General features: G+C 45.2%; 2 protein-coding genes across 8 annotated transcripts in view; one reads left to right on the forward strand and one right to left on the reverse strand.

Moving 5' to 3' along the window:
* Positions 1-6578, forward strand: part of CYP51A1 (cytochrome P450 family 51 subfamily A member 1) — a 36344-nt gene extending 29766 nt beyond the window's left edge. The window contains exons 9-10 of the mRNA XM_075922395.2: positions 2608-2776; positions 4922-6578. Of these exons, the coding sequence (XP_075778510.2) occupies positions 2608-2776; positions 4922-5100 (348 nt within the window). The 3' untranslated portion in view covers positions 5101-6578. The remainder of the gene's footprint in view (positions 1-2607; positions 2777-4921) is intronic.
* The window catches only part of AKAP9 (A-kinase anchoring protein 9), a 181144-nt gene continuing 172566 nt past the window's right edge, over positions 5579-14156 (reverse strand). For all 7 annotated transcript variants that reach the window (XM_075922389.2, XM_075922394.2, XM_075922392.2 and 4 more), the window contains one exon: positions 5579-7647. In XM_075922389.2, coding sequence (XP_075778504.2) covers positions 7604-7647 — 44 coding nt within the window. In that variant the 3' untranslated portion in view covers positions 5579-7603. The remainder of the gene's footprint in view (positions 7648-14156) is intronic.

The following is a 14156-nucleotide window of genomic DNA, read 5'->3' on the forward strand; positions in this document are numbered from 1 at the left end:
GATGGGGGCTTGTTGGCCAGGCTTCATTTTTAAATAAAATACTGTGTCAAACACACAAAGTTTCTGCATTGTCTTTATTTCTGAGAAGGGCAGGGAACCTGTTTTGAGTCAGGGGTCACTGACCCACAGAAAAGTCAGTTGGGACCACACAAGTGAGATGTAAAAAAAAATCTCCTCCAAACACCCCCCAGGCCTCACTAATGTGGCCCTAACTGTGCTGGTGGGAGCAGGGGACATGGTGTTAGTGGGTGCTGGGGCAGGGGACAGGGTGCCAGTGGGGACAGAGTTCTGCAGCTGGGGGTTGGGGAGAGGAAACAGGGTGCCAGGAGGGCAGGGAGCCAGTGGGGGCAGAGAGTCCCCTGCACCAGCCTCCTCCCAGGATTTCGTGCCCCGCCCCCCAAGAGGAGGAAAGCGCTGTTGCACGCCTCCTCTGGGCCCGACTCCCCCCTCCCGCAGAGAAGTGAAGTAGTAGTGCGCGCGCCTCTGGACTCACCTGGTAAGTTCCTGGCACGCCACAGACTTGGGGCAATGAAGCAGCCACGCATTTACAGAATCCCCGGAAGTGACGCGCAGCTTCCGTCCACCCTGCGGGAAGCTACCACTACCTCTATTGTGCTCGAGGTAGGTAGTGGGGCTTCTTGGGGGTGGGGGGAAATGAGGGGCCCGGAATGCCTCGTGATCGACCAGTTGATGGCCATCAACTGATTGGTGACTAGGGATGTAGATGATTAACTTGGAATTTTTACTGTTTGTGGTGGTTGGATGCTCACTTGAATGCCCTTAATTGCATTGCAGCTAAGTTTTGTGTATGCATAGCGTGTGTGGGTATTAAGAGGTGTAGTTCCGTTGGAAGCTCTGTATCAGGGGTGAACAAATCAAGCTGGTGAATGCAGATATATCACTATGTATAACATTTTTAGGGGAAAAATTGATACTTTCCTTAGAGCCTCTTACTATTTTTAGTTCAACACTAGATGGAACTGTAACAGGTTCATTTACTCTCAAAATACCTTGTTCCTTCAAGGAAAGGATACTTTTTCTGTTACATAAGACACTGTTCTGTTTCTTTTTGGTATGTATGCATGAGAAACTAACATTTTCTCTGTACAAACTTCTCCTTTTGTCTTGATCATTTACAGATATTTTTCAAGGTTCAGGCTACTGTGTTTGATTGGATAACCAATATTGCTGCTAATACAACTGACAATTTTTCTTAATCTTGTCTTTCCCTAGTTAATTAAAAAAACATTCCACATAAAGATACTACAGAACGTTTGTGAGTAAGAAACCTCTTCAGTAGGTGGGTCTTTGTGCTCCCTTTCTGTGTCAGCATCTGCTCAGCATTTGCTCATGTGACACGTATAGTATAGCAAGGGTCACAGTCTCATATTTGGAAGGGAGCCAGCACAGTAGTAGTGTCAGCATTTTACCTCAATTTGCATCTTTCCAGATTTTGTCTTCAGTCAGTGAGGGCTGAGTGAAACAATTTAAAGATGAGTAAACTGTAGTAGTAATAATAATAATAAACTACTACTGTGGGGCATAATTACTAAGAGGGCTCTGAAAATTTGCAAAATGATTTGAAACACGTAAAGGGTGGCAGTGCTACTTTTCATTCGTACTTTGTTTTTTTATTTTTTTTACTTCTTTCAATTTTGATAGTTTCGTTTTATAGCCTGCAGTTTTTGATGGATGGTTCTTAGTATATTAGCCAGTTGATCACATACTTTAATTGTCTCACTGTAAATGCTACACTGTGCTGGCAGTTCACGTTTTGTCTTTAAATTTACTTAACAGCTACATTTCAGTACTATATTCTAAATACATTTGCGGTACTTAAGATGCTAGTTTGGGAGCAAAGTATTCTGGAAAGTATATTCACTGTGGCATAGTGACTAATATGAAACACGTTTTCACAAACTGGAAAGTTATACTTTTTTTTAAATACTTCATTGTGATGGGGAAATGGCTCACTCAGTTATGTTGCTAACATACACTATCTGAATATGGCATCTTGCATAGTTAGGAACATAGGATCTCTTTGATCATTGAGTCCTCTGCTACTGCAGACAACCTAATCTGTACTACTATTCATAAATTTATCAAGCTGCATCTTTAAACTAGTTAAGTGGTTTGCTCCTCCAACTCATATTGAAAAGCCATTTTCAAACCGCATTCATCTGATAGTTAGAAATCATCTTCCAATTTCCAGATTAAATTTATTTAGGGCCAGTTTATACTCATTTATTTTATGCCAGTATTGTCCTTTATAAATACACCAAGGGTAAATAACTATTTATAACTGTTTTCAGCCTTTATTTTGCCAAAGTAAACAAGCCAGGCTCTTCTAGTCTCTCTCGTACGTTTTCCATTCCCAGTATCTTTGTAATAGCTCTTCTCTACACTTATTTCAACTGAATTAATCTTTCTTGACCATTGGTGATGAGATTTGAACATAATATTCCAAATGAGTTAGGTTTTATTGTTCAGCTAAACAAATTTCTTCTATAAGCCAAGTTGAGGATGCCACTTTGGAGAACTTTTGTAGGAGGGAAAACAGAGAATTGCTTTTTGTAACAGTATTTCCCCCTCCCCTCCCTTTTATAGACTGTTGCCGGCTTTACTGTTCCTCCTGGCCATCAGGTTTGTGTATCTCCCACTGTTAATCACAGACTTAAGGATTCTTGGATAGAAAGCTTAGAATTCAAACCTGACCGTTACCTCCAAGATAACCCTGCAGCTGGAGAGAAGTTTGCATATGTGCCATTTGGTGCTGGTAAGTCTAATGATAAGAGTAAGGAATTGCACAAAGTCTCTGATAACATAGCTGCATATTAGTAATTTAAATATCTGTTACCCCAGTGCTACTTTTACTCTTAAACTAAAGGCAATTTTGTCAGTTTGAAATCTAGTCCAGTTAAAGTATTTTCTGGTACAACACTGGAGTCCTTGTCACTTCATGTGGTTTTATGTTGACACTGTCTAAAGTTTTGAGTTTCTATCTCTTGTTGCTTTGAAAGAGTCTCTCAAATGGGAGACTTATCAGACAAGGAAAAAAAAGTGAAACTGACAATAAATGTGCAGCTTAATGCATAAAGTAAGCAGTATTTGTCTTCTATTTCAATTAATATAATTTTACTTGTTGCTTTGGAATAATAAGGACTCTTTAGACAGGAATGACTTTCAAGTTGTTCCCTTATTGTCAAGGGAAAAAACTACACCGTGTTCACTGAAGAATTAATTCTTATGACAACAATAACTAAATCATTGCACATAACATTCAACAAAGGAAAGTTTTATGGCTGACCTGGGAACAACTTTTGAATGTATGTGTTCTCCCTTAATGCCGAATTAATTCAGCTTTTTGCCAAGAAACTAGAGCAGATTCTGTTCTGTAAATGAGTAGGAATGTTAAAATGTATTTAACTGTATAACTGCTGAAAATGTCAGTGGTTACATGCAAGGCAGTAGTCCACTCCTGGGGAGCTGGTGCACATGGTGAGCTGATGGTGACTCCCACCTGCTGCTCCCCCTGATGCAGAGGCAGCAGTGGAGGGGAGCAGGTGGGTTCCCAGAATCTGGCTTTTAAACTGGCTGCCCACAAATACTAGGAGCCTGCATGTAACCAGGCTCATTGGTTAACCATGTACATGGTTACATTTTCACATTCCTAGTAGATAATTAGATATTTGCAGCTGTGAAAGTTGGATTGCATTTAAAGTTTGATATCAAAACAATGCTTTAATAGTTAAGTGCAAACACGGACATCAGTAGGAATTAAGCATGTACATTATGTTTAAGTGATTTGCTGAAGTGGTGCCATAATGACATTTGTTTAAACATAATGAAAGAAACTAGTGTACAGGCAGTCCCCGACTTACGTGGATCCAACTTATGTCGGATCCCTAGATACGAACGGGGTGAGGCAACTCCCGCACATGCGCAGCAGCATTCCCGGGGCTCGCTCACCTGGGTCCTAGGATCCTCCTCCTCCTCGGGCCGGCTCCGACTGGGGTCCCGCAGAACTGCCGGGCAGAGGAAAAGTGCCTCCCCACGCCCGCTGCCCCCCTCCCCCTGCAACAGGCTGCCGAACAGACAAAAGCAGCCTCTCTGCCCCTCCTCCCCGCGCAGCAGCGTCCCCGGGGCTCGCTCACCTGGGTCCTAGAATCCACCTCCTCCTCCTCTTCGGCCGGCTCCAACTGGCCTCTGCCTGCAGCAGCTGGCCACAGGGACAGGGATCCCGCAGAGCTGCCGGGCAGAGGAAAAGTGCCTCCCCACGCCCGCTGCCCCCCCCCCCCCCCCCCCGCGGCCTCGCATCCTGCACGCCTCCCCCCTCCCCCCCTGCCAGCAACAGGCTGCCCCCTCCCCTGAGCAACAGGCTGCGAACAGCAGACAAAAGCAGCCTCTCCGCCCCTCCTCCCCCTATACATGCTGGGCTCCCTGGGCAAACAAAGACTCCACCAAAACAAACAAAGTGCTGGCCTCATTGTGTTAGCAAAAAAAGGACCCTCCTCCTAGAACCCTGGGTGGTGTGTGGAAATAAAGCTATTAGCTCAAAGCATGGTGCAGAGCTGTTTGGTATTTGATGAGTTACTCCTTTAGTCCTGAGTTTGTCACAGGGACAGAAATAGATGTGAAATCTTCTGAACAGGGGAACAGACAGCAAAACAAACATTAGAGGGGAGTTAACCTTTCCCTATGCTATCCAAAACTAAAAAAAATGTTTGGCTAGAGTTTCCCCTACAATATGTACCAGTTCCGACTTACATACAAATTCAACTTAAGAACAAACCTACAGTCCCTATCTTGTACGTAACCCGGGGACTGCCTGTATATTTAAAGCAAATTCTTAAAGTAGTATTTTAGTTCAAGGTGCATTATGAAGTGCAATAACTATTACCCTCTGTGGGTTTTCCTCTAGGCCGTCATCGTTGCATTGGAGAAAACTTTGCTTACGTTCAGATTAAGACTATTTGGTCTACTTTGCTTCGTTTATATGAATTTGATCTCATCAATGGATATTTTCCTACTGTCAACTATACAACCATGATTCACACGCCTGATAAGCCAGTTATCAGATACAAGAAGCGATCATGCTAATTTTGAGATGATTTCTGTATTTAAATTGTGAAAATTACTGTTTCTTAAATAAGTTATGATAAAATTAAATAATTAATAGAAAAGCTGGTTCATTGGATCCAAATGTTGTGTTATGAAAGTTGTTACTAGAACCATAAAATGTGAAATTGTACATTGCAAATACTGTACATTCTAACTTAAAATATTATAAAAATACTGTCTTTTCTACTTGTGTAACAATTTTAAGGTGGATGTTGCATATTGATAAAGGTGAACCTAACTGTTTTGTCAAATCTTAGGACAGCTGAGAATTTAATACTTTTTTATAAGTTTAAATTGTAATTGTGAACAATTTGGAACATGCTCACTTTGCAGCCTTGTATGTGCTTGCAGAAGTGAACACATTTTATATAATGAATTATTCAGCATTTTAATGAATGAGCCAAAAATTGCCATGGCTTTAATTTTTAAAATACTGAAAACGTTAAGATTTTTCTTGTGTGACAGGTGCTTAGGGTGCTCATCTCAAGGCAATTTTGAAGGGTCTGGATTTTCAGAGAATACCTAGCTAACCAGACTTTGAAAATTAGTTCTATTTTAAAATTGGGTACCCAAAATAATTAGTCACACCTGGAAGTGTTTGTTTCAGTGCAGAGATTGGCAGTAAAACCTTACAAAGCCTGACTTAGAGTGAACAGAACAAGCCAGCTGTGTATCCCTGTCTCTTTAATTGTGTTCATTGTGTAGTAAAGAAAGTGAATAAAATAACTAGTGTACTACTATATTAAGTATAGTAGGATTTCTAGTGCTTACAAGACATAGGGAAGTATAGGTATTGTATAGCAGTACTGTATAATTTTTTAGACATCTGGGCTATGTCTAGACTGGCATGATTTTCTGGAAATGCATTTTCGGAAAAGAGCGTCTAGATTGGCACGGATACTTTTCTGCAAAAGCACTTTTTGCGGAAAAGCATCCGTGGCCAATCTAGACGCGTTTTTGCAGAAAAAGGCCCTGATCGCCATTTTCGCTATTGGGGCTTTTTTGCTCAAAACAAATCTCAGCGTCTACACTGGCCCTTTTGCGCAAAAGGGACTTTTGCCCGAATGGGAGCAACATAGTATTTCCGCAAAAAGCACTGATTTCTTACAGTAGGAAGTCAGTGCTTTTGCGAAAATTCAAGCGGCCAGTGTAGACAGCTGGCACGTTTTTCTGGAAAAACTGGCCAGTCTAGGCACAGCCCTGCTGTTTGGGGTATACAAAAATATCTGCTGCTGCTCTTTACTATTAAATCTTGGCAGTGTGGGCCAAGACTTGATGCTGTCCAAAAAGAGGCACAGTTAGTTAAGGTTCTTCTCCCAAACAGGTCAGTGCTTGTCTAGCTCTCTTCACATGGAAATGGGTAACTTATTTCAGGACTGTTAAATGTTATACTTGTGTGGAGGAAAGTACCTTTAATTGAGACTTGCAGAAATTTGTCATTAAAATTTCTAAACTTTGTGAAATAGTTTCCTTTGCTCACAACACTATCCAGACTTTCAGAAAAATATAGAATATGGGCTCTTAACTGACTACTTTAAAACTTCCTTTTTAATAAATGATGGATAAATAGGATCAGGCTGGCTCTAGTTCATAACACTGCTGTTACATAACAAAACTTTGGGGCCACAACAAATTGAAAAATCTCATGAACTAGCACATCCCCATTTAAAATGCTAATATAAAATGAAGCCCTTATCTAGCAAGCTGTTGCCTTCAGAAACTCCACTTGCCTAGAGGCAGAATAAAATTAATGCCCAATTATCATTTATTAAACATCATGCTAATTTGGGCTTCTTCCCCAGGCAGCAGCTCTCTGGTAGTTACCATGAATTCTCGTCTTGCCTACCCTTGAAACTGAAACCAACAAGAAAGGTAGTGAGTGTTTGGGGGGTTTTTTTTTGGCAAGAGTTAGGGTATAGTTACCCTTTAATAGTGTGCAGAAGAAATGGTTCTTTTCATAAAATAACCTGAAACAATAGTTAAAAGGATGAAGTCATCTTTATTTCAGTACTTTGACAAAATACCCTTAAAATCCAAAACTTCTACCATTACAAAAATAGGTCTCTACAAGTGATCTATTCTGTCTGCACTGCCAGTAGCAAATATATTAAGATAGAGTTGAGTATCTTCAGTAGCCTTGTCAGAAAAAGTGCAGTGCACTTTGAGCTACACCTCGAGCAATCAAATACACAAGTTTCATCTCCTTGCATGGCATGAGATAAATACACACTTTTTTATAACTTAATCATTTAAATTAGCATTCCACAAATATACACTTAATTTAATAATTGAGTGAACACAAAGTGCCTATATACAGAAATTCCAGTCTGTGGTGGTGTCAGCAAGAGAACTGTGTACAATTGTACAGCTGTGTTCATGTTGGTCCCACAATGTACACATTATACAAAAGCACAGAAAGAGCACAGATTTACAAAAAGGCAGTTCATTCATCATTACCAGAGATGGAGGAGTTGAAAGGCTATTATCTTCTAACACCAGAGTGCAAATTAGTGTAGGAAGCAGAACCTGTAAGATTAAAAAACATCTTAAAGTGCTTGGAGAAACTGGATGTTTATTTTAGTCAGCATTAGCTATCTGATATTTCTACAAGATGCTTCAGATGACCTGTGCAGATTATACTATAGAGGAAAAGATATTCTTGTTTCTAAGCTGTTTTGTTAAAATGGTTTGACTCCTTATCAAACTGGATGGCATGATTTTCTGCAAATGCTTTTCACGGAAAAGTTTTCCGTGAAAAGCATTTGCGGAAAAGAGCGTCTAGGTTGGCACGGATGCTTTTCCGCAAAAGCACTTTTTGCAGAAAAGCATCTGTGCCAATCTAGATGCACTTTTCCGCAAAAAAGCCCCGATTGCCATTTTTGCAATCGGGGCTTTTTTGCGCAAAACAAATCTGAGCTGTCTACACTGGCCCTTTTGTGCAAAAGCTTTGCGCAAAATGGACTTTTGCCCAAAGGGGAGCAGCCTAGTGTTTCCACAAGAAGCACTGATTTCAGATAGTAGGAAGTCAGTGTTCTTGTGGAAATTCAAGTGGCCATTGTAGACAGCTGGCAAGTTTTTCCGCAAAAGCAGCTGCTTTTGTGGAAAAACTTGCCAGTCTAGACACAGCCACTTTATAGAGTCCCACAGATATCTTTGGATGCAAAGATTTGTGGCTCATTTTTGTGGATACAAATATAAATTTTGTATCTAGACCCCAGCATAGGCATCCACGTATGTAGATGTGGATACCATTTTGAATCTGCACACAGGTCTATAGCTTTGGGTCACTGGATATTACTGAGAGAAGTTTTGGATCTGAATAGAAATACCTTGTGCTAACAGGACCTCCCCCAGCCAGCCAGTTCTCAGATTTCCCTGCTTGCTTGCCTCACTGAAGGACAGCAAAGCATTTTTGTCTCTGCTCTGTGACACGGGTGGGACGTGGAATGGACATGAGCAACACATCTTGAAGAACAATAGTTAACTTATCTACCTGGATGAGCCTTTTTCAGAAGGCATGATAAAAATGCTGCACTCTGTCATTCAGCGATTGTCAGCATCAGAATAGGGCACCTAAGCCCAACAACACAAAGGCTGATTAAACAGGTGGAATCTTGATACAAAAGAGCTTAAAAAGCCATTCCACTATTTTTCTTAAACATTCTTAGTAAGATGTTGATTAAAATCTTGCTGCAGACTTATGACACAGCCCCAGTAAAGCATAGTGGGCTGGCTGTAAAAGTATGAATAGAGGACCACGTAGCTGCTCTGCAAATGTCTACAATAGGGACGTGCCCCAAAGGCGGTTGACAAGGCCTGGGCTCCCGACCTGTGCTCTTATAACAGGCCCTAATGCAGGAGGTGATCCATTTGGACAAGCACTGTGCTGACACAGGCAAGCCCTTCATTCTTTCTGCTATAGAAATAAAGAGCTGTGGTGATCTCCTAAACTCTCTTGTCCTATCAATATAAAACACTAGTGCCCTCACATCCAGGGACTGCTCTGTTTGGGGCAGAAAACTGGACATGAGCAAATGGAAGATAGATATCCTGTGACATGAAAATATATGATCACCTTGGGAAGAAACGACAGGTGAAGTCTAAGTCTAACCCTGTCCTTAAAAAATACTTCTAAGGGGGCTTAGAAGTGAGGGCCCTCAGTTCAGATACCCTCCTGGCTGACGTGATGGTCACTAAAAAAAACTTGGAAGCGTGATAAGTGCTTCAAGGAGCAGGTAGCTATGGGCTCAAAAGGCGGACTCATGAGCCTCGTGAGGACCGAGTTAAGGTCCCAGGGGGTAACGGTTGCCTCACATGCGGATACAGTCTGTCTACCCCCTTGAGGAAGCATTTAACCATAGGATGCACGAAAACTGAGGTACCCCCTTCCCCCACATGGAAGGCTGTTATAGCAGCTAGGTGAACTTGCAATGTTGATTTTGACAAGCCCTGTAAGTGGAGGTGTAGAAGATAGTCTGGAATAGGGGCTCCATGAGGATCTACCCCTGTGGTGCTCGCCCAATGGGAAAAACATCTTCATTTGGCCTCATAAGTCGCCCTAGTCAAGGGCTTCCTGCTCTCTATCAGAACTTTTCTCACCCCCTCCGAACACATACTCTCCTGCCCCTCTAGCCATGAAGATTCCAAGCTGCCAGGTGGAGGGAAGGAATGTTTGGGTGGCACAGCCTCCTCTCTTCTAGGTCCTTAGATATCAGGTCCGGAAACAGCAGCAGTATGAGGGGTGCTTCTACTGCCAAGTCCAGGAGCATGGAATAGTAGTGTTGAAGCGGCCACGCTGAGGGTATCAGTCATTGCTATCAGGATGACTGATGCTTCCCACCTCCTGACCAGCAGGAGAACTCCATGTGTCAGGGAAAATGGGGAGAACGCATACAGGAGATCCTTGGGCCACTGCAGCACCATGGCATTTCCTATTGACTCCTTCCCCAGGCCCAGGAACGAGCAATAGCTCAGGCACTTGTAGTTCTTCTGGGAGGTGAACAGGTCGAGGAGGGGATGTCCCCATCTCTGGAAGATGGTCTGTACGATACCCTCCCTGATAGACTATTTGTGAGTTCTGGATGATCTGCTGAGCTTGTCTGCCAGCACGTTTAGATTCCCAGAGAGGTAGGAGACCTCCAGGTGAATATGGTGTGCTATGCACAGGTCCCACAGCTGGAGGGCTTCCTCGCACAGGGGAGAGGAGCAAGCTCCACCCTGTTTGTTGATACAATGCATAGCTGTGTGGTGTCTGTCAATACCAACACCACCTTGCCCTCCAACTGGGGCAGGAAAGCCAGACAGACCAGTCTGACTGCCCTGAGTTCCTTGACATTTATGTGTAACCAGTATTTGCTTGGTGACCACATACATACCTTGGGTCCTGAGGTTTGCTAGATGGGCTCCCCATCCAGCATCCGATGCATCCATTACTAGTCGTGCTGATGGGATCTGCCTGGTGAACAGAACTCCATAACACACCACGTCTTCCTGGAGCCACCAATTTAGCGAATGGAGAACAGCTTCTGGAATCATAAGGAGCTCGTCCAAGGGCACACGGGTCGAGTGTGCCTGAGGTTAGCCACTCTTGGAGGTGCTGTAAATGTAGTCTGGAATGCTGGACCACGCAGGTACATGTTGCCATATGGCCCAAAAGTCTCATACAGGTGTGGGCTGTTGTGAGCGGTGATGCTCTGATGGTCATGAACCTGGCTCTTGGGAGGGACTCCCTCGCTATTGTGGCATCCAAGTGCACCCCGATGAAGGCCAACTTTTGTGTGGGGGTAAGCGTGGATTTCTTCTCATTTATGAGGAGACCAAGCTTGTCAAATAGGTCCTTTATAAATTCTATGTGAGCCATGACCTGACCCTTGGATGATCCCCTGATCAGCCAATCGTTTAGACAGGGGAAGACTTGAATTCTGTGATGCCAGAGGAATGCAGCCACAGCCACCATGCATTTGGTGAATACACTCGGGGTGGTAGAGAGATCAAAGGGTAGGACCGTGAACTTAAAGTGACTGTCGCCACCCAGGAATTGAAGAAATTTCCTGTGAGCCAATATAATAGAAATGTGGAAATATGTGTCCTTCAAGTCAAGGGCAGCGTACCAGCCTTCTTTTTCTAGGGATAGGATGATAGAGGCTAGGGTCACCATTCTGAACCTAACGTTCCTCACAAAGGAGTTCAGATTCCTTAGATCTAGAATGGGGCGAAGCTCCCCCCCCCCCTTGGATTTGGGAATTAGGAAATATCTTGAGTAGAACCCCTTGCCCAGAAACTCTACAGCCCCCAATGCCAGTTAGGCTGACACCTCTTTCTCTAGGAGAATCGTGTGAGAGGGGTCCCTGAAGAGGGATGGGGGGGTATATGTGGGTGGGACAGGAAAGGGATGATACATCCCTTTTCTACCAGGTCTAGCACCAGCAATCCGAAGTAATTTTGTGCCAGGCCTGGGAGAAATGGGAGAGCCGGAACCCAAAGAGTAGAATTAAAGTGGAGGCTGGGACGCAGTCCTTGAGTGTACCTTCAAAAGGATGCCTTAGGCTGCTGGTTAGGGTCTGGGTGGATCCTCTTTCTGGATCTGATCTGGATCTTCTACGTCTATTCCTGTTCATATTGTTGTTGAAATTTCACCCTCTCCTTCTACCTTGATCAGATTTAAAGGTCTGTTGGAATGGTCTCTGGGAAGTCCTAGTTGGCAAGGGCCTACGTTGTGGAGCCGGGGTGTGGATCCTCAGAGATTTGAGGGTAGCCCTAGATTCTTTGAGGCTATGTAAGTGTGAGTCAGATTGGCTATATGCAGCAGAAGCCTCCCCATTGCGTAGGCCTTTCTGCCCAACAAGTCAAGCTTTTTGGGCTCCCGTCTCTTAGGCTTGGGTCCTGGAGGACCCTGTCTCTTCTTCTGCCCTGCTGCTTGGACCACCAACGAGCCCGGGACTGGGTGGTAGTAGAGATGTTCGTGTTCCGACTGAGGTACAAAATATCACCTCCCCATGACGTAATGTCTTTGCCAACCTGGACACTGTCTTATTCAGCAGTAATGCCACCTTGGCCAGAGTATCTGCTGTCAAGATGTCTACCATAGGGTCCAGGTCCTTTGTTACCTCCTCCACCTGCACCTTCAAGTTCGTCGCCTGTCGACGAAGTAGATCTTGGTGTACCCTAGCATCCATAACTGGCATTGAAGGCGCTGGATCAGCCAGGGCCTCGTCCGGTGAGGATGAGGAGGATTCCCCTTGAGGGGGGAGCACCTGCTGGGGCTCTACTGCTGTCGGTGGTGGGGCTGGAGGAGCCATCTGTTGGCATACAGCCAGTCCAGCCACCTCACCCTAGCGCTGAGGGACCATGTCCAAAGCTGGCGGCCTGGTTAGGGGGGTGGCAGAAGGAGTACCCCTGGAGTGTGAGGTCACTGATGAGTACTTAGCTTGTGGTGGCCTCTGGGCTTGGTGGTATGCCCAGGGGTCCAGAAGGGCTATTGTTGCGGTGGCCACTGTTGCAAGTGGGGCTGGGAAGGCATCGAACTGTAATGGCGTGACCAGTAGGGTGACTGGTATCGGTGTTGAGATCTTGACCCCGCTGAAGACCCTTCTGAGTGCACCGACTCCGTTTCCGACTCCGATGAGTATTCGGAAGCCGACCATGACGATGCCAAAGACTGTGCCAGGGAACAGTGGGAAGACGTGTGCCTTGCCATCGCTGCAGGCTTCCCCTTAGGATGTGGTATTGGCCCGTTGTGGCGGTGCTGGGGGCAGCATCGTTGGCAGTTCATGGGCGAACGTCTGTTGGGTTGTGGGCCCTGACATCCCCACCATCATTGGTGCTGCAGTCAACAGGCCCGCCATCGGTGCCCAAGTAGGAGCAGCTCCCGGTGCCGGTAAGGGCGGTACTGGTTGAAGTGTCGGCAAGAGATACACCGGTAGTACCATCTGCAATGCCGATATCATCTGCGGTGCCAGTGTTATACATGGCACAGGTGCTGGTATTGGTGGAAGGGTTGGTGCCGCTATCAGGGCCAGAGTCTGTACCACAGATGCTGGTACCGCTAGTGTCGGTACCCTAGGGCCTGATACCATAGCCATTGCTGTAGGAAGGTGTGGCACCATAAGGGGAGTTGAAATTGGGCCCAACATTGGTGTCGGTAATGAGCTCGGGGTTACCCGTGGCTGCTCAGATGGCACGGTTGTTTCTGGTACCTGTAAGGGGGACTGCCAACTGTCCTCCCCAGCCTGTGTCAGTCCTGATGCTCTATTAGCTCCCGTGCAACATCGAAGGCCTTCGGCATCAGTGGTTGGAGGATCTCCTCGATCTCAGTTTCAGACGTGAGGCCTCCTGTATGCTTCGTGCTCAACCAGTGCCGTTTACGTGTCTTGGGAATGTCATGTTGGGAGGTGTCAGCCTGGTGTTAATCCTTGTGGTGCACCTGCAGGCCATGTCGTGCCGGTGACCTTCCCCTGTACTTCTTCAAATGCACCAGCAATTAGGATCGGTGCCTTGATGTTGTTGGTCTCACTGGCACCATTTGCCTCGGTGCCCCCGATACCTCTCTAATGGATGCCGGTGCGCTGTGAGCACCCGGTGCCGCTTCCGGCACTGGCAGTTGTAAAGCCGACTCCATTAAGAGGAGCTTCAAGCAGGAATCACGTTCCTGCTTTGCCCTTGGTTTGAAGTTCCTACAGATAGGGCAGCTATCAGTGCGGTGCCCTTCCCCCAGACACTTCAGACAAGCGTCGCGAGGATCACCACAGGGCATCAGCTTCAAATACTTTACACACGGTGCAGCTGTGTGGCCCTGGCATTACCTCCGCAATAGGGAGATAAGTGGAGAGAGAAAAACTTCTCTAACAAACACGACCTTCATTATTTACAACTATAAACAATTACTATCTACAAGCTAGCTAACACTCAGGGAAGAACACAATGAGATGAGCGCTCCAGCTACTGTCACAGGCGATAAAAAGGAATTGAAGGGGTGGAGGACCAGCAGGGGAATATACGCACCAGTATACTTGGCTCCCTGGCTGGCCCAATGGGTA

This window comes from Pelodiscus sinensis, chromosome 2 (assembly GCF_052426305.1).
Source record: "Pelodiscus sinensis isolate ZL-2025 chromosome 2, ASM5242630v1, whole genome shotgun sequence".
NCBI classification, from domain to species: Eukaryota; Metazoa; Chordata; order Testudines; family Trionychidae; genus Pelodiscus; species Pelodiscus sinensis.